The sequence below is a fragment of the Mastigoproctus giganteus genome, chromosome 2 (genome assembly GCF_048544385.1).
Source record: "Mastigoproctus giganteus isolate SK-2022 chromosome 2, ASM4854438v1, whole genome shotgun sequence".
Lineage (NCBI taxonomy): Eukaryota > Metazoa > Arthropoda > Arachnida > Uropygi > Thelyphonidae > Mastigoproctus > Mastigoproctus giganteus.
In genome coordinates this window covers 135254043-135275949 of record NC_143576.1, presented here as the reverse complement: position 1 = coordinate 135275949, position 21907 = coordinate 135254043, and the positions used below count along the sequence as shown (strand labels likewise).

General features: G+C 35.4%; 1 protein-coding gene across 3 annotated transcripts in view; it reads right to left on the bottom strand.

The window, feature by feature from the left end:
* LOC150089581 (phosphatidylinositol-3,5-bisphosphate 3-phosphatase MTMR4) overlaps positions 1-21907 on the bottom strand; it is a 371703-nt gene that overhangs the window by 281046 nt on the left and 68750 nt on the right. For all 3 annotated transcript variants that reach the window (XM_090389550.1, XM_090389552.1, XM_090389551.1), the window contains exon 4: positions 5083-5185. In XM_090389550.1, coding sequence (XP_090245676.1) covers positions 5083-5185 — 103 coding nt within the window. The remainder of the gene's footprint in view (positions 1-5082; positions 5186-21907) is intronic.

The window sequence follows — 21907 nt, the reverse complement described above, 5'->3', positions numbered from 1 at the left end:
AATAACTTTTCGTTTTTTTTATTACAATCACGTTGTTTTTCACTCTTTCTTTTATCCATAATTAACAGGGGTAGAAAATTAGAATTTTTAAATACGTCTGCACGTGACTTTATTAGGTGGAGACAAACAAGTGACACGTCTACTTAGTTGATGGAACACACTGAGGCGGGAAGCGGACAAACGCTTGTTTATTGGCAGTCAGACATTTAGTGCGCGATTCGAATCTTTTTCAACTATCAGAAATAAAAGATCGCGTTAACTGGAAATTTGAATCGCGTAAAGTAAAAAGTGGTATCATTTTTTCCAATCGCAGTAACTGAAAACCGTGTTAATTGAACTCGCGTTAAGCGAGGCCTGCCTCACAAAGAGAGAATTGGATCAAACAGGCAGAGTAGGGGTGCCGCAAAATAAAATAAATTACTTAGGGGTGCCGTTATTAAAAAAAAAAGGTTGAAAACCACTGATCTAGACGCTTAAATGCTTAAAATCTGATAAATACATATCACTGAAGCTCTCCTTTTCTCATTCAAAGAAAAATTATGTAATCTTTGATATGTATTTAAGACCTATTTAAGTAAAAAAATAAATTACAATTAGAAAATATAATTTTTTTATATATAATGCAATTACAGGTAACCCTTGTATAACATGATAGTTTGGTTCCTACAAAATTTCATGTAATGAGAAACCATGTTATATGGCACTAAGAACCAGTACAAAAAGGGAGTTACATTCCAAAAGCTAACAAAAATACACCATTTTTTTTATTATAACTATCAAAAACTTAATTTTTATAGTAGTAATAACTTAATATTTTAACTTTATTTTTATAGCAGTAATAACTTAATATTTTAACTTTATTTTTATAATGGTAGTAACTTAAATAGTAACAACTGAACAAGCGTCTTATCTTACAAACTGTGATACTTGTATGTCAGGTAATGTACATTCATTTAATTTTCTTCATCTTCATCGCTGCTAAGCACAATCTCTTCTGCAGCATCTAGATTTCGTGTACTTTCTACTCACTAAAAGTCATGAACTGCACGCTTCGAAGTCACAAGTTTTTATGGTCTCAAACAGGCACAAGTTCAATAGCACAGAACCTAACCCAGGGATCTCCCAACAAAATACGGTGGACCCCGCTTTAAATGATACGTGAAAATCGGAAGAATATTTTCCAGTTAGCAAAATAAAAATAAATTTACGCTTACATATATAGCTTAATTAATATGTACTGTAATATGTACATACTAATTGATATTTCTGTTCAATGAATTTTTTTTTTTTTTTTTTGGTTGTAAAATTTAAAACAGTAAACATTATGAGCAATTAATAACAAAGAACAAGGCACGCACAAGTTGCAACAAATACAATATGCACAAGTGAGATACGGAGTAATGAGTTTCTGAAAATTTATTTATGTTTTATATATGATTGAATATTTCAAGGAAGGGGAAACACATTTCACTACAATAAAATGAAAACCCACAGAATTCCAGCTATAGGTACTATAGAAAATGCAAGATCGAGTTTACTACCCATTTATAATAGATGACATTAACAGAAAATGTCCAATACACCGGAACTGCAAATTGTTTTTATTGTGTTTTGGTAGTGACCTCCAGAAATGTGCCTTAGAAAAATATAATGAAAGTGATAACCACTAGCGAGTCAACAGCAAGGATTCACAAAAAGGAATGGAAATGTTGAAAATTACATCTAATATAATAGCAGGGTTTTCCCAGCACAAAAGCTCAAAAAATGTGAGATTTCCAGCAATTCTCAAACTGTGTTAGAGCAAAACCTTGTTGTAGAATTACCGTGTTGCTCAAGGATTGCTGCAATTCTCAAACCGTGTTGTAGAAGTACCGTGTTATACGGGGGTCACCTGTATATACAATTCAAAAAATTATCAAAGCTACCTAATTTCTTAAGAACATGGAACGAAAGAAATTGAAGATCACTTGGACACTGGACGGTGCCTGCAATTCTAAAATGAGAAATGCCAAATGGCATTTCTTAGTTTAATATTTAATAAAGATTCAGAGCAAAACCCTCAGAATGTATGAAAATACAGTAAACCCCCGCTATTCGCGGTCGCTGATTTAATATAAAATGAAACCTAAAAAAATGTGAATTTTAAAGCGCCGTGAACATTTTCCGCCATAAGAAAATGTGGGCGTGGCTAAAATTATCTTTCCCGGTCAAAACAGCACTCAGTGGGTGGGGGGGTGGGGGGTGACAAAATCACGAGCGTGAATGTTTCTCGCTAATCCTTGTTCAGTATGTGTTATGCGCTTGTCATGGAGGGTTTCGTCGTTTGCTTTTAATTTATATGCTTATAAATTGAATAAATTTATCAATTTATAAATTGATATGCTTACAAAAGCGATAACTCTACCGTTTTGCAGTGTAAAACAGACTTTTTCGAGTGTGTTAACGGCAGAAAGTTACTTATTGTGGACAAGTTCTTTCTAACCCGTACAAAAATATGGCTACAAATAACAAGGGAAATGTGAAAAGATCAAAGAAGGCTATGACATTAGCGAATAAAATTGAGTTATTAGACAAAATTTCTAATGGTGAAAGTGTCTCCTCAGTGGCAAAACATTATAAAATCAGTGAGTCAACGGTACAATCAATCAAAAAAAAATCGGAAGAAAAAATCCACCGTAGTGTCCGTGAAAACGCGCTAATTGCTTCAAAAATTTGCTCTGTAACTCATGGTGTTAAATTAGAAAAAATGGAAAAGGCTTTAAATCTGTGGACAGAAGACCGAACTCAAAATAAAATTCCGTTAAGTTCACTCATCATTCGTGAAAAGGCAAAACATCTTTATCAACACTTTAGCAAAACTGGTGATAGCACTGGCGGGATAAGTTTTTTAGCTAGCAAAGACGCTGGTTTGAAAGATTTGTTTGAAATTTCTAATAAATATTACATTTAATATTAAATTGTTTCTTATTTTCATTTCAATGCCATATGCTTGCATTTCACTGTGTACTGTCTATGTACATAGTCATATTATGAAGGTACATATAATATATACATAGACAAAATTTTAGACTAGTTTTTCTTATATATTTCATACTTTGGAATGGAACCCCTTTATTACTATGGGAGCCATAACTTAGTATTTGCGGAATTTTTCAGGAATGTAACCCACGCGAATAGCGAGGGTTTACTGTACTAAACCACAATATGAGAATACTAATCTGCTACTACAAATAATTAAATACTAATTTGACAGAATTAGTATTTAATTATCTGTCATTCCTTGATTATTTAATTCTTATAATCTTAATTTAACATATACATTACTCTGCATTTTTTTTTATATACCTGTATAGTATACTACAATTTCTAACTAAAATCCAAATTGTCTTTACTAGATAACAGAAATTTAAATAAGGTAGGTGTCAGGAATATTTTGAAATTTGGCATTATTCTAGATCCAGACTACAGTGGTACCTTGGTTTGCGAGCATAATTCGTTCCGGAAACGTGCTCGTAATCCAAAGCACTCGTATATCAAAGCAAATTTTCCATTAAGAAATCATGGAAACCCAGATTATTTGTTCCAAAACTCAAAAATATTCATATACTGTAAAAATGATTAATACAAAATACATACATACCTTTTCATATTTTTAATATTTAAATTTAATATACATAAAACAATCGAATTTATGGTAGGACGACTTTCACTAACGGAATCATTGCTATCTGGTGACTCTTTCTTTTTGTGCGACTTTAACAAGGAACCTCTCCAATGACACTTGCTTTTGCCTCATCTTGAGGATTTCACGGAAATATGACATTGCATTGTCGTTAAACGGATTCATCGATCGCACTATTACAAAATGAGGAGGCAAGCTTGATACACATAAACAAAGTTGCGCGTGTGTAGCAATTGAATAATGTTTGTTTGGTTTTTAGGAGCATTAGCAACTAAGGCCATATTGCTCCGGGATATGCGGTGGTCATTCCCTGACCTTTCCGCATCCTCCGTATTTGGTGGTGACAGGCTCGAACCCCGGTCTAATCAAGAAGCGTGTGCTACGCACTGCTGCTTCTTCCCACCTGGCTACGGAGGTGCCCAGCAATTGAATAAACAACACCGTAAAGGCAGAGATACACTATTAACACCTCACATTTTACTAAAGCACATTTCTAGGGGTTACTACCATAAAACAATAAAAACAATTTCCAGTTACGTTCCTGCTAGTGGAATCTGTTATAAACTGGTAGTCAACTCGATCTAATTGCATTTGCGATTATACTGATAGCTGAAATTGTGTTGGTTTATGTTATTATGGTGAAATGTGTTTCCCCTTCACTGATATAAAAAACAAAAAAAAAAAAAAATACATTTTCAGAATCTTCTCTTCATTCCTATCGTGTTGCATTCGGTTGGGGTGATTCTGCGTTCGACTGCCATTTCTTGTAAACACAAAGGCGAATCGCGCATAAGCGAATTCGGTTCGTGTTATATAAGCTATCGTTCGCATATTTATAAATCGTGTATGATCAAATTCGTGTAGTGTAAACATGTGTTATACGAGGACTGACTGTACTCGTATTGCAAGACCTCACTCATTTATCAAGTTAAAATTTATTAAAAATTTTTGCTCGTCTTGCAAAACACTCGTAGACCAAGTTACTCGCAATCCAAGGTACCACTGTACTAGATTTGTTGTTTTTTCTTTCTTCTAAAAGGAGAATATTGTTCTACTTTTATGCAACCAACATAGTCATATTATAATCAGTGGGCAAAGTTATACTTATCAATTTTCAAGCTTCTTTCCAATATTTTAAACAGCAGAGAAAGGAGCTTACAAATATATACTTTTATTCTTCTTTTATACTTATGTTCCTTGTGCTCTTATCTTTATAACAACTGCATGATACACTCCTACACAAACAAAGTTATGACCTCTTCTAATTTTATATAAAAAAAAAAAGAAGTCTTAAAAATAACAGGTTTTGTGGTTTACATGTTGGTGATGGGTTTGATTTTTTATATATTATATATCAATTAAAAATAAGTTAGCTGTCATTCATCAATTTAAACACTTACTGGTAATCAACATTCAGTTTGCTTATCTTCCATACATTCTTCATATCAAAGCCCATTCTTTCAGCCTCTGTTTCCAAATTACACATAACTGTATCTTTCCCTTCTGAAATTTTCCAAAAAATTAGAAAACTATTGCACATTGTTCCAAATATAAATATTGTTCAAATAATTAAAATGAGTTTATAAAATTTAAATTAATTTATATACAATATGGAAGCAGGAATTACAAATACATTTTATGCTATAACACATTGAAAGAATACTTTGTAAAGCATCAATGAAAAGATATTTCCTTATGTGCCTATCTTTTCTTCTTCCAAAGCAAGAGCAAAAGTTTGTCAACTAAATAAAATATCACTCCCTCTGAATGTGCTAAAAAATAATCTTTCGTTATTAAGCAAAAGTGTATTTTCATTGGTGTAGACAGAGTAATTTATATTGTCCCCCCCCCAAAGAGATGAGATGGTCTCTGCCACCTACATCCCGTATTACCCAGGCATTTCAGAATGGCTTTCTAAGATCCTATATGGGTACCAGATTTGATTTGATTTTGGGTTTATTGGCGCAAAAACAACTAAGGCTATACTGCGCCAGGAAATGTGGGTACCAGATAAAGTGCTTGCAGCTTCCCAGTAGAAAATTACGATCACTTGTCACGAGGGTGAAAACACCTATTCCTTCCTTTTTAAGAAGTGGCTCAATACACTGCATCATGTGCCATGATTGTGGCACATGGCACAATCATGGCACATGATGCAGTATATGCCATGATTGTGGCAGCTGCTACGTGGAGGAAACTGCCAGGAGAATCCAGGACAACATCTCAGAACATGAGAGGGCCATCCAGTCTGCTGACTCCGAGCACTCTGCGGTTGCAGAACACTATTGGTCCATGCAGCACAACCTAAATCCCTGGCACGATACTGAGGTCACTGACCACTCACGCCACTACCATCAACAGTTGTGGCTCAAGTCACTTCATATATCTGGTTGCTATAGTGTCTTAAATCATAACAGAGGCGTGCACATGCACCCAATCATAGAGGAAGTTGTCTTACAATGTGACAAGCATTGATATACACCTCACGCACGCACCCTCCATTCGCAGGAACAATTCCTAGCATTAAGTGCACCAACCTTGTGCACACTCTGTTTGTCTGGAATGACCACACCAAGCACATTCTTCATTCCTGTATTAACCCATTTATTACTTTTAGATAAACCTTCGTTACTGTTTTCCAGTTGGATAATATAAATTACTCTATCAATATGGAACCTGGAACAAGAGGCCTGTTCACCTTCATTCATTGGTGTATTCCAAAATATTCTTTCAATATAGGAAAAGTATGTACGTTAATTTAATCAACGCAATTTTTTTTTCAAAATTCTATTCATTTAATGACAAAAGAGAATATTCCACTCTGTCAGAAAGAAGAAACTGTGATGTGCACAAATTAATCCAAAATTAATTAATTTTAATTTTACTTTTTTTACTATGCTGCTTAGCTACATCACAGTCCAGTCTTCAACCAGAATCTCCTGGGTCTTTGCAATTTGCTTCAGAGTGGTGGGAGTCCTCAGCTGTCCAGGCTGCAAGTCAGCAGCCACAGATTAATGCACCTGTGCCACTTCAAAAGTACAATTTTCTTCAAACACTTGTGTAAACCTCTGACATTTTTCTCATGTTCTCTGTTACACTTATAGCATGTAATTTAAGGTCACTATGTAAACTACCAGACACCATGTCAGAACGTTCAACTGTATCAGTGTATTGTTGGACTCCCTCACTCTCACTTCACTGAAACTCGTATGGCTCTATGGTAGTGCTACCACTCTGAATTAAATGATCAGCCTATGAGTATATATACCAGTTGTGACAATAAAGTTCCTGGACCAGTGCCACTGCAGTCATGTTCAATGAGTCTGAAAATAAATGGAACTGGTATGTTGTAGTTCAAACTTCCTCCAACAAATAGTGGTATAGAGAATTCCCAGTAGGCTGACAAGTTGCAAGTAACAAACAGTTTCATTACTAGTGTTAACATTCCAGTCATGGTTTTGCAATGAAGCAATAAATGAATAGCAAATTCTGCTTTAGACTAAAAATCTGCAACAGAAAAATATGAATAGAATGTTAAAAACTGTTTCTGGTGATGAAACATTGTCAAACCAGTATGTTTGAATGGTTTTAGGGCAGATGTGAGGATGTTAGTGATGACCCTAGAAATAGGCATCTGTGAACCTCTCAAAATGAGGACTAAGTTGCAAAAGTTAAGGAAATTATGACAAAATATTGTTGTTAGACCCTCAGCATGATGGTTGATGAGCTGAATAAGGAGATGATTTGTCAAATTCTTCGTGAAAACTTAGGGAAAATGAAGGTCTGTGCAAAATTTGTACCGTACAGCCTCACGGATGAGCAGAAACGATGAATTTGTTTCATTGTTTCGGCTCATCTTTTGTGAAAAAATTTCTGACGAAACATGGCATTGTACAGAATCATGCACCCTGCTCTCCTAATCTAGCACCAGTGGACCTCTTTCCCAAGGTGAAAACTGCCCTGCCCTCAAAGGAGAGAGAGAGAGAGATTTCAAAAATGTTAAAAAATAAAGAAAAATGCAACTGCCAAACTGAACATCATCTCTTTGGATGGCTTTGCTGACTCTTTTCAGAAACTTTTAGAATGGTGAACATGCATTTAGAACAATGCATTCAATTAGGTGATGATTACTCTGAATCAAAAATAAAACCACTTTTTAGCTCCTTTACCCTGTGGTCTTTTTATTGCACCAGTCAGGGAACTTGACTGCCACACCTCATAAGTGGATAGGTGTATATGTATGTGGGTGAGTGCAGTAGTGAGCTACAGCAGACTCGCATGGGCTCACAAGATCCCATTGTTATTATTTTTTTTTTTTTTGAAAATTTGCAAGCCCATTTCGTTTCTGCTCATCTGTGAGGCTGTACGGTACAAATTTTGCACAGACCTTCATTTTCCCTAAGTTTTCACGAAGAATTTGACAAATCATCTCCTTATTCAGCTCATCAACCATCATGCTGAGGGTCTAACAACAATATTGAGACGATCATTTATTTTACAAATGAAATCCTGAATGCAATTATTGAGTATCCAGAGCCGAAACTACAGTGGGAGGGCATTCCCAGCATTTTAATGCCACAATTGATCGGTTATGTATTTTAAAATTGCTTCATTTTTGATTTAATTACAGTCGGACCTCTGTTTAACCAACTTCTTTATAGCGAAATTTTTTGATTCCCCTTGGTAATTACATTTAAAATATTTTCCGTTGAACGAATAAAATTTCCATGTAACGAACGGATTAGGAGAGACAATTGTGTATGATTGTTCTCACCTCTGGCCTTTAGGCAATTAGAAAGTGCAAATTAAGGGTGAAAGGGATTACCGTTACACAATGTTAGTGGCATCCGTAAAACCTATGCAGTCACATACTGAGAAGTCATGCTAGTCAATATGCTTTCCATAGCCAGTCAGAGGATTAAGAAGATTCTCAACACTGATTATAGCCTCTGGTCAACCTGTATTGTGATTCCCCTTTACTCCAACAAATGGGCATATCTTTTTTTGGAGAAGTGAGTGATCCATGCCTGCCATTAAATTTCTCCTGTCTATGTTTACATGGTCACAATAGCTGAATATCCATGTGATTCTGACATTTTGCACCGTATTCAAAGAACTAGTGAGAGTAGCAACATAGAGGGGAAGGGGAATGAGGCAACTAAGGTATTATATAAACTTTACGAAGATGAAATGTTGGCTGATTTTGAAACTTTGTCAAGCCTTTCACTGTGTAGAAAATGTTCTAAAATATAGCATACAGGCAATAATTTAAAAAAAAAAAAAACTGTTACACCAATCTCCAAAAAACTAGCACAAATTAAAGATGATTGCTAAAGAACTTGATGTGGAAACTATAAAGATTGGTCGTGTGTTTGGGCCATGATGAGCTGCTTGTATCTTGCAGACGGCAATTGTGGGCAGGAGGAATTATCCCGCTTTGTGCAAACATTTTGAATCAGAAGTTAAATATTCAGGATTATTAAATTGACTTTTAAATTTGGAATTTATTAATCATTTAGCACTAATGATCAACATCCTGCAAGAACTCTCTTACCTTCAGAAGCTTTACAGAATCACAATGGTAAAAGCATATAAATTAATTATTTGAACTATCAATGTTATTGCTAATTTGAAAAATTCTGAAGGAAATTATGAAGCTAAAATTGAGAGCATGTTGAAGTGGAAAGAATTTGAAGGAATCAAAATCGAAATAAAAAAATTACCTCGTGACAAGTTATTAAATGCACTGTTTTATCCTTAAAGGATAAGTTATAAATGCAACAGGGTGATTTTAAATTAGATAAAGAAAATAACGATACCATTGAAAGAAATTTTAAACATATGCTACCCGGAATCATGGAATGTGAAAGAACTTTAGTCTCGGTGGCAAGACGGTGAAAACCGAATGAGAAATTGAAGTTTTCTGATAAAATATGAAATAAAAATTAATGATTTTAGAGATTTTGTCAAAGACAGTTTACCTTTAAAATCGAGTGAAATTACCTTTTCAATTAAGAAAGCCAGAAAATATCTCTGAAACCATTGCGATTAGCAGTGCTGAAGCTGAGTGGGCTTTCAGCATAAATGAATAATATTGTGACAATTAAACACGTTGCAGATTATGATGACTATACATCTAAATGGAAAACCATTTTGCTTCAATTTGATCCAGATCATCATTCCTCTGTAATCATCACTCAGCTATTGTGCAAAGCAGAAGATCAACAACAAATATTAATAAAGAAGTAAATTCTATATGGCAATTTTTAGAATAAATTTTTCTTGAATATTTGTTAAAGTTTTTTTTCATGTAACCTGTGATTTTTTTGTGTACTTCTTTTCTAGAAAGTTTGTTTTTTATGTAATATTTGTTTTTATATTGTGGAATGCATTGTGATAGTTTTTATGTTAATTGTGATATGGAAAATATTTAGTGTTATTTTTTATTTGCAATATTTATTTGATAAAATTTTATCATGAAAAAAAAAATGTATCTATTACATTTCCCTAGTTGTTAAAAAGAAAGACGAATAAAAATGTTATGCATGTGCCGAGCATGCATGATAGATGGTTTATGCAAAACATCCTTCGCATTTCTTTTAGGTATTTTTATTTGTATATATCGATTATGAAATAAAATAACTTTATTATTGTAAATATTTTATTGGTCATTCACAGATTTTCATAATTTCTGGAAGACAAGATACAATGGATTTATGATAACTAAAGTAAGAGATGTATACTTGTGAGTGCAATGTATCTAAAGATCTCTGTAAAATAGCAAAGATTGATGTACCGATCTTGTAGTTGAAGCGACATAAACAGCTGTTAGGGGAACCTAACAATGGAATGTAACAAAAATGTGAGATGAAAAAAAGGAATTGTTGACAAATATTTGTATTGTTGCAATCATACTTACTGCAGTAGTAACTTCAGGAAGCATGATTGTGATGTCATAGTATTCAAAAATTCTAAAAAGTTAGAACTCCAGACTGTTGTATCCAGTTATCATCGTAAGGTGAGGCATGATGGCTAGGTTTTTAAGTTTTTTTTTTTTTTTTAGATAGACCTAGGAACGTTTTACACATTCACTTATACGCATGGTTAAGGGAGTAATAAGCCGCATCTGTCCAACCTCCTAAATCTGCCCCTGACTCGAGATATCATACCAGTCACAAAAAATGCATCATGCACTCTATCACACTACTAGTAATGTGAGCATGGGAAGCGCCTCTAGTGGAAGCCACGGATGACATCACTTCTGTGACCAATCAAATTTACTCAGTAGGAAGTCGTTTAAACTGCGAGCCCATTGTTAAAATATTCACAGCTCACCACTCGGTGAGTATATTGGCAAAAGTATCCAGGCACTCCTGGAATTTGGTAAAAATGTACTATATCTGCCATTACATGTCAGGAATGGGTGTAAAAAAAAAAAATCGCATGTGTACCCTTGTATACATGAAAGATGCTTTATGTGTAAACATCTTTGACGATACCTACTAAATTTCGAATAGCTAGAACCAAAATCGTGAACTATGTAATTTATGCTCATGCCCGCTACTTACTCTACTGAATCAATGTTAGTGATAAATAGGATACACACATCCGCTGCTTACTCTACCGAATCAATATCTGGAAGAGGTTAAGCCAATAGCCTAATTATTTTTGATTGTAGCCATTTATTGAATAGTATGATTGCAACAATATTTGTATTGTTATGATCATCATACTATCATGTTGGATCATGTTACTCTGTCATGCTTTGTTGATAATTACACATGCAGCACTACGATATCTACAAGAAACGACAGTATCCACGCATAATATGCTATTGAAACTATGACTTGGCTCAGGATCTCAACGAGTACAAGCGCTAGATGGTAACACTGCACATTCCATTTTGCAATGAAGAAACAGAGATACTGTCAGAGATTAAATATGTCAAGATCTATGATGACAATGAAGAGCTCATACTAGATTATAAATTGTATGAATCGGACTTGGACATTTGCAAAATGACTGAAATATGCAAGACAATGATGACGTTGACCCTGACGAAGCATGTGGTAATGACCTGCACAGCCTTGTAATGTGACTGCGAGAAAAAGAACCCTTTTGAAACTTTTACAATCAAACGAGGACTTCTGCAACTTAATGAGAATGGCCAATGACAAGCAAAATATTCTACTTATACATGTAATTTGGAGTCTTATCTCCCAATCATGAACTGATTCAAATATTCTTGACCAGCCCAGCTAGTTGTAGAAAAACGTTTATGATTCGCCTCTTGATGGAAATATACAACTGCTTCAGTAATATAGACAGGTACTGTAAAACCAACATTACGTGCACTACAACTGGTAAGGCTGAAGCGCATGTAATGTAATGATCTTGTAATGCAATGTAATGTAATGATCTTGGATGTGCTCAGAGCTATGCCTATTCTGAGAACATTCAAGATCACTGCCCTCAAGATATCCATTTCTCTGGTTACCAAAAGGTTTCTGCCACGGGTCGCAATGGTTAGACCAAAACCACCTAAGTGGTATGCCCTCAATCATAAACGTTTTTCTGCAACCAGCTGGTTTATGCCAGCTCTGAGCATATCTAAGATCACCTCCCATGATTTGTCACGATTTTGTGATGGGGAAATGACATCATTTAATGTCATTTCCCCATCACAAAATCATGATAAATTGATTTTAGTACCGTCCGAAATTTAGGTGATGCCAAAGATGTCTGCACATCAAAAAAACTGCATTCAGCTAGAAGCAAGCAGACCAATGATATACAGTAAATGGATTAAGGTGTGGAGCTTGGCATCATCCAATAAGGAGGGATGACATAGATGACACAGGATGATATCTTAACAATCAATCATTTTGTACCACTGTGGCACAACTGCAACATCCAAGATCAACAGTGGGCTCACATAATCATCAAATGGAAATATGAAGATGTAAATTTCCATTTGATGGTTCTGCAGCTAGAAAATGATCAGGTAGACAGGAGAAAGTGAGAGGAAAAACTGGAGGGTGCTCAGAAGGGTAATCACAGTTTCCATCAGTCTTCATCAGATTTTAATAAGAATTGCAGCATACACACTAAACATTAGCACCTGTGCACCCCAATGCCTGGTGCCCAGTCCATCATAACTGGTTCCACGAAATGTTGGAAAGCTGTGTCACAGAGTGTCAAATCATGATGCATGGTTTCTGATATGATGGCTCTGTTTCAGTCTGGCAGATGCCTGGAGAATGTTATTTACCACAATATGTTGTCTAAAGTAAGAAGTTTGAAAAGAGGTGCTGTAACTGCAGCTTCTCCACCAAACTTCAAATAGGAACACATTCTGGAGTTGTTTCTTGTTTGGGGTTTATTTGGACCATTAGTTATACAAATGAAAGCCATGAGGTTCACTGATGTTCTGGACAATTCCACTCTTCCTACACTATGGCAAAAGCATAGGGAGGAGCCATTTCCTGTTTCAGAATGATAATGCACCATGTCACATAATGCATAAACCTGTTTGAAGTTTAACATTTAATAAATGTAAGGTACTGCATATTGGCAGCAGTAATCCTAGAATAACATACTAATTAGTGATACAACACTCAAAGTAGTGAAGAGAAAAAGAAAGAGACCTCAGGGTAATTGTACAGTCCAACAATGAGTTCTCTGAGCAGTGCAGACAGGTTGCTAGAACAGCTGGAGTTCTGCCATATATAGGAACTTTGCCGGCAGGGGCAAAGAGATATGATTATCCCATTGTATAAGGCAGGGGTGGGTGGCCAACAAGTCAATTGCGGCTTTAATTTCGGTCGATCACGACGAATTTTAAATACTGTATATATAAAAAATAATATATAAAATATATATAAAAAATGGCACCAGCTGTATGCTAGCTAAATTAGTGCGCTATTAAAATTAATTAATAAAGGTTTTCGGGAGTGTTGCTCAAAACGAAGTTACATTTTAGATAAAATAAGTATGGGTGAGTGATAGGTTAAGATTTGGGACCTAAAGGCGGTTTTATTTTTCGGACTGTGAACTTTTTTAAAATGGCTATCATTATTATGTTCGGACACAGGAAAACAGGAAATTTCAAGGTCATTAAATTTTTAAGGAACTATAATCAGTCACTGGGAATTCTTAGTAGAATAGTTGTGCTACCTGATAGCTTTGATGTAGAAGTTTTCAGGATACCAAATTGTATTTAAAAATACTCACACGTTGCTGAGTTATACATTATTGGTATTTTCAAGGTCACAGTAATTCTACCGAGTCAGCCATTTGGATGTTTCCAGGGGATAAAAGAACTACAGCAGCACCACCTGCTTGTTCAGTGGTGACTAGAAATTCTGCATAAATTGCGTAAAATTATTAAATTGTGACATCACGAGGAAGATTCATCACTGAATAAGAGCTACTCCATTTATATGGCTGCGGCAGGTTTAGTAGATCTTAAATAGATCTGGGCTTAAATCCCACTAGAAAGGGCATCCAGTCGTAAAAACTATGCCAAAACCAATAGATGTGTTCCAGTTAAGAAGTTAATCCAACTAGAGGAGAAGAAGAGGATGTAAAGTGTGAATTAGGAACATTGAATGCCGACCCCATATAACGTGGGAAAAGGCAAAGACAAAGAAGAAGAAGATATATAAAAAATAGATTAGTCAAAATCTAAATATTATTATCATGCGCCCCATTGCATATGTTTATTACAAATCCGTTAAACCACCTGACTACTCTTGTTGCCGTGCCACCTCCAGACTTCTCTTGTGAAAATTCACGCAGTTACGTTGTGGAGAGCACAGTGTATATGTTGAATTCTTATTTAGCTTATTTAATATTAATAACTGGGCAGTACTTATACATTAATTTAATACCCTTTGATTTAAAATGAATACTATGGAAAAGAGTAAAACGTATCATTTTCATCAAGAGTGGGAACTAGAATACTTTTTTTGTATTGATAAAAGAAAAATGTTATTGTTTCATTTGCAATGCTTCCATGGCTATACCCAAAATAGGAAATTTATAAAGGCACTTCAAAACTCCATGGTAAATACCAATCGGATTTTCTGCCTAATAGTGACCTTAGAAAAAATAAAAGAACTTAAATCAACTTAAATTCAAATTATTCACACAACAAAATTTCTTCGTGACACCTAATTTATAATCCAAAGCAGTAACTGTAACATCATTTAAAGTGAGTCATCTTCTTGGGGAAAAAATGCAAACCATTTTCTGATGGTCAATCACAATTCTAATGGTAATCAAAGACGCATTTTTAGGAATAACAGATTCTATTCTCTTTTTTAAAATGTTAAAAACAAAAATGAAATTAAAAGTGTTCTTCAAGACCTGCAATTCTCTCAAAATACTGTGATGCAACACATAGAAAAAATGAGTAAAAATGTGAGCGAACAATTGCGTGTTCATATTACTAATTGTGTGTCCTTTTCTTTACAACTGGATGAGTCTACAGATGTCAGTGATACAGCTCAATTGCTTGTGTTTATTCATATGATTTTGAATGATTCTGCCTCTAGAGAAGAAATGCTGGGTATAGTTTCATTAAAAGAAAGAACTTGATATATTTAATATGATATGATAACTTGATATGATATAAAGGTCTTGATATATTTTATGCATTTAAAAATTTTATTGAAAAAATTAAATTACCACTATTTAAGCTTGTATCAATAACAACGTATAGAGCTAAGCAATGACAGGGCATCTTAACACATTCATCGCATTGTGCCAAAAGGATGATGAATTCCCAGATTTTCGAGTTACCACTGTATCATCCACCAGCAAAAGATTAAATACTAAAAGTGTTATGGACATAGCTTTCAAAATCGTGAATTCCATCTGAGGACAATCTCGTCAAAGGAGACTTTTCAAAATGCAACTCGATGAAAATGAACCAGATCTGATATTTCACACAGATGTGACGTGGCCGAGTCGGAGTAAGTTTCTATAGAGATTTTGAAATTTGCTGAATGAAATTTAAAAAAACTGCTGATCAAAGGGGAGATGATTATCAGCAGTTACAAGCTACTGAGTGGTTGTGTGATGGCTTTTTTGGCAGATTTTAACAGTAAATTAAGTGATCTGAATTTGAAATTACAAGGAAAAAATAAAAATGTGGGTGACATGATTAGTAGTATTTCTGCATATAAATATCAATTTTTGGCAATGGCTAAGGATCTCAAAGGAAAAAAATTCCATAATTTTGCAAATATGCAAGATCATTATCAGCAGCTACATTGTTCAATATATTTCTTATCCATTTAATGTCAACTTTGATACGAAACAAATTTTAAAAAAAAAAAAAAAAAATCACTGAGATTTTTCACGTGGAGAAAATATTACTTGAAAATGAAATTATTACATTGCGAAACGATATCTTCCTAAAAGCCAGATCATCAGAAAAAGACTTTTGGAAATATGTTTTCCAAGAAAAGTAACCAAATGTAAAAAATGCAGTTAACTTTTAAATTTCTGTTTTGGTTACACGTCTATGTGAATCTGCCTTTTCATATTTTAAACAAACAAAGAATCGCTATTCTTTTACAGACTTGCATACAGAAGGTTCTTTATGGTTAGCCTCATCACAGTATATCCCCAATTTTGAAAGCTTGGCGACATGAACACACAAACTTCATATAAATTAAAAATTTAAATACATATGAATTTAAAATAAGAATTCTGAATTGTATTTAATTTTAATTTTATAAACAACATTTCTCAATATGTGTTGATTAACTTTTTTAACCATGTGCAATGAAATTCTTGATATGGTAGATCATGGCACATTTTGAAGAAAAAAAAGTAGATTGCGTTACAAATTCAGTTGGTCACCCCTGGTATAAGGCAATTGCCAGACCATATCTTAAGTACTGCATATAGTTCTGTAAGTTTCATTGTAAGAAAGACATGGACCCATTGGAACAGGTGCATAGAAGTGCAATGAAATTAGTCAGGAACACAAAGAGCCACTCTTATCATAAAAGAGACGACTTCAATTGTGCAAACTGCAGTACTTGGAAACTAGGCATGCACAAGGAGGCCTTAAATGGATTGAGTAAACGTAATGATGATGATGATATCCTAACTCAGAAAATACACAACTTGTGTGTTTTCTGAGAGAGGAGTGTATATATAGAGAAAAAGACACATATCCACATACCCAGACTGACCCAATAACATTTTTTGAAATTATGCTTCAATCATTTCTCACATTTTCATGATAGACATATGACATGAAAGATACAATTTCAAGAGAAACAAGATGACTCTTTTGGAATTGTGCTTTACCCTCATTATCAAAATGGTGAAGAGAGCAGCTTAAATTCTGGGAAAGATTTCAGTACTGGATCACACAAAATCTAGAGTAAGCCAAAAAAAGTCGCTAAGCATCTTGAATAAATGAAACAACCATCGGGAGGCAGAAAGAAAAGGAAGAAGTACTAAGAAATTCTGTGGTTAACTTTGAAGAGCATGGCAGCCTTAAGAAAAAATGTCTTCACCACTATATCTTAGCATTAGTAGAGGCATATGATGCAAGAAAGCAAGCTTATTCAGCATCAGCCAAAAAAAAAAAAAAAAACCACTACTCCCATTTCACCCCTCCGTTCGTTCGAAATACCTGTCCAGCTGAGCCTTAAATTTGTTTAGGCTATCAACTTCAACAACAAGCGATGGGAGTCTATTCCACAAACCAACTGCCCGCTGGCTAAAAGCAAATTTCCGCACGTCCATCCTTCCTCAATTTGAATTTATGCCCTCTCAGGTGATTATTCTGAGCAAGAGGAAGAATCCCATCGGCATTGAGCATGCTCAAGCCATTCAAAGCCTTATACACCTCTATCAGATCACCTCGCCGGTGCCTAGTCTCCAGACTCTGTAATTTGCAAAACATAAGCCTTTCTTTGTAAGAGCATCCCTTCATTCCATTCACCAATCTTGTTGCCCTTCTCTATACTCGTTCCAGCGGCTCTACATCCTTCTTGAAATGAGGCCTCCAGACCTGTATACAGTACTCAAGGTGTGGCCTGACCAATTCCTTACACAAGGCAATAATCACATCCCTGTCCCTGCTAGAAAAATTCCTGTATATCATTGACAAGACACCATGAGCTACTCTTGCAGCTTGTCTGCACTGCTCAGAGAACTTCATATCTGCCTGCACAATTACCCCCAGGTCCTTTTCATTCTCTACCACTGTCAGCGTAGTACCACAGAGTTGATACGTTGATCTGGGGTTACTGTTTCCCATATGTAGTACTTTACATTTGTCAATGTTAAACTTCATTTGCCACCTCTCAGCCCATCTGCTCAACCTTTCCAGATCCTGTTGCAGCAGCATAGTATCAGTAGTGTCCTTAACAACCCTGCCAACCTTGGTATCGTCTGCAAACTTGGATATTAAGCCTGATACACCATCATCAATATCATTTATAAATACAGAAAACAACAATGGACCCAACACTGAACCCTGAGGAACTCCACTAATAACATTAGTCCACGTTGAGCAGTGTCCATTGATTACCACTCTCTGTCTTCTGCCACTCAACCATCCCTTTATCCATAGCAGCAATTTGCCTCCAATGCTACACTTCTCCAATTTGTGCAGCAGTCTTCCATGCGCAACAGTATCAAAAGCCTTTCTAAGATCCAAATATATAATATCAAAGTTATTCCCTGCATCCAGTTCTTTTGTGACTACATCATAGTATCCAATCAAATTGGTCAGACAAGACCTGCCCGTAACAAAACCATGCTGTGTCTGAGCTATAACTGAATTCTTGTCCAGATAATCCTGCAGTGCTTCTTTAACCAGTGCCTCCATTAATTTTCCTGGAACCGAAGTTAAACTAACAGGTCTATAATTACTTGTGTCAGCCTTTGATCCTCCTTTGTGAATTGGGGTTACATTTGCACATCTCCAGTCCATGGGTACCTCCCCTGAGTCCAAAGAAGCTCTCATAATTATGGCTAGGGTTTTGCTTACTTCCTTTGCTGCCTCCTTTAATATAACTGGATAGATCCCATCCACCCCGGGTGCCTTTTTTATGTTTATCCTCAACAATTTCTCCTCCACTTTCCTCTCAGTTATTAGAAAATAATCTAGCTCACTGCCAATGTTTACTTCACCTACGACATTCCCCTTCCTGAATAACTCCTCATGTGTGAATGTAGATGCAAAATACTCGTTTATATTGTTAGCCACCTGAGCTGGATCCTCAACTGTTGAACCATCAACATCCAGTGGACCAATCTGATTCATCCCTTTCCTTCTTGAGTTTAAATAGGTAAAGAACTCTTTTCTGTTTTTCTTTGCATCCTTTGCCAAGGATTTCTCATAATCATCTTTTAAGAATAGTGAAAATAATTTGTATAAATCAGTTATTCCATGTGCCTTTTCTCTTCCCTTGTTCTGTAAACAGTGTCATGTAATAAAGTATCGTAGTTTCATAATCAATTATAACACAAATCCGGATATATCACAGTCTAACATAATAGATCCTGATCACCACCACGCCATATCGAAGTTTGTCTGTACAAAGGGTACTAGGAAAGTTTTGCAATACAGCTTTGTTTATTTAATTTTTCAAAGTAATTTCCTCTACATTCAATACACCTCTCCATCCTCCGAAACCAATCTTTAAACTAGTTCTGCCAAGTTTCACTAGGGAGTAAAGCACACTCGTTGTCCCAAGCCCGTAGAAGGTCCTCATCACTGGAAAACCGCCTCCCTTTTAGCTTCATTTTCACATGCATGATCAGTGCAAAGTCGCAGGGAGCAAGGTCTGGACTGTAGGGAGGGTGCTCGAGAAGTTTCAGTCCTGTCGTGGTCAAATATTCGGTGCAGGCTTTGGCACGGTGAGCTAGAGCATTATCGGGATGGCGGTACCAGGTGTCCATTCTTGACTTTGGCCGTAGGTTCTTCATAGATCCAATGACTTTAGGCAGGCATTGTTCAGTATACCACTTAGCTGTGACTGTCTTCTGCGTGTCCAAAATGACACGTTCCACAATTCCACTCGATTTGAAAAATACAGCTATCATTTTCTTCTTTACAGATCGGGATTTTCTGACAATTATGGGTGTGTCGTCATCATCAAAGACCCAAACTTTGTTTTGAGCCTTGGTCGGCAGATCGTAATAATGCAGCCAAGTCTCATCACCTGTCACGATGTTGTTCACATACCGAGATTGTCCCTTATCAAACTTTTTTAACATCTCCCGGCACCAAGTCACACGTCGTGTCATCTGCTCTTCAGTCAGTTGATGCGGCACCCAGAGAGAATAAAGTTTCTTCACGTGCAAATGATCTTGCAGAATCGAACGAATTGCTGGTGCATTTAGGCCCAAAGTATCCTCTATCTGTTGGTAGGTCCCTCGCCTGTTTTCGTCAAGCATTTTCCTCACAGCAGTAACGTTTTCCTCCGTAACTGACGTTCGTGGCCTTCCCACCCTCTCAGAATCCTCCAGAGTGAAATTTCCCCTTTGGAATTCTCTATACCACCTGAATATCGTTGTACGATGTGGACAATCATCATCTGGTGCAAGAGTCATTTCTTCTAAGCACTGGTCTATGGTTAAACCACGCACGAAATTATACCGCAAAACTGTCCTTATCTCATTTCGTGACCACGATGCCATCGCAAGCACTTTACACTCTCACTACTAATGAATAACTGAGCCCATCGACTTGGCGCGGCGGCTACTATGCACGTATGAACATGTCTCAACATGCAGCAACAAGCAGCTTCCTGTGATTCATTGTTGCGTCATATTGCAAAACTTTCCTAGTACCCTTTGTATATACTGGATTTTACAGACTATAAGATGCACTTTTTTTCCTGGAAAATTTTGCCTGGAAATCCCCCTGTAAGCATCTTACAGTCCAAAGATACATTAGGTGCATGCAGTGATGTCTTTATAGTCATGTCTAGAATGAAAGAGAATATGATCAAAACATCAAAGTAGCCTTCTAAAAACACTAATTCTTTTATATTGTGTGATCATTTCAGATCACACGTAACAGACAGTTGCTAAATTAAACAAAGTTTGTTGTAATTCCAGGACTTTAGGGTGCCGCAACAACATTCCAGGGATGCCATGTAATTTGGGTTTAAGTTACTTATACTTATAATTAAACTTTTTTTTTTTTTTTTTATTTATTTATATGTTTATTTCATTATAAAATGGTGTACGGTATCTTTTTAATTTTGTGGCGATCTATAATTTATGTTTACTTAGTACCTCTATATAAAGAATGAAAATATACTGTATATATATTTTTAATATTATATATATATATTTTTTTTTTTTTAATATTACACACACACACAGAATCGGATCTAACATGCAGAAAATTGAGTAGGGGTGCCGCAAAACAAAATAAATTACTTAGGGGTGCAGTTATTAAAAAAATGTTGAAAACCACTGCTTTAAAGTATTCATGTGTGAGGAATGGACTAAATGGACAGAGGCACAAAATCACAATTTGACACCAATAGGATAACAGAAATAATCAAACATTTCCCAGTTGTGAATAGGTGAAAAATTGGTGGGAGTTAGTGAAAAAGAGAAAGTTGCCACTTCTTTCTAGAATATGGAATTAGCAATGTCCTCTATGACCTTTAAGTTCAGAGAAGATCAGTAATGACAAGTGTGGCAGCAATGACACATGACTGGCATTATACAATAATAAAAGTTTCATTTTACACTAACATTTTTTTTTGTAAGTGCTTGTGAATTTGTTCAAAATATATGCCATTAAAATGTTTTTCCTAAATTTGCAAAAAAAAAATTTTGCAAATTTCGAGAAATGCAAGTGCATCTTATTTTTCTGGAAAATAAGGTATTTAAAAAAAAAAAAAGGAGGGAGAAATATATATAAATAATAATAATTATGAATAATAAAATTAAAATTAAGTAGAGAAAATGGATTTGAATTTGAATAGCAATAAAATGAATTATCGATAATATGAATTATGGATCAGGGACACTGCAAGAGCAAAGGTACCCTACAACCATAATGTATATATAAAATTATTTTTAAAGTTATGTGTAGAATGTAGTAGGTATAAATCTATAATATAACTAATGCTAATAATGAAAATACCGTGTATCCACGGTATTTTCATTATTAGCATTATTAGCGCTGCTGCTACTGTCAAAGAAATCCAGGTGTGTTCGACC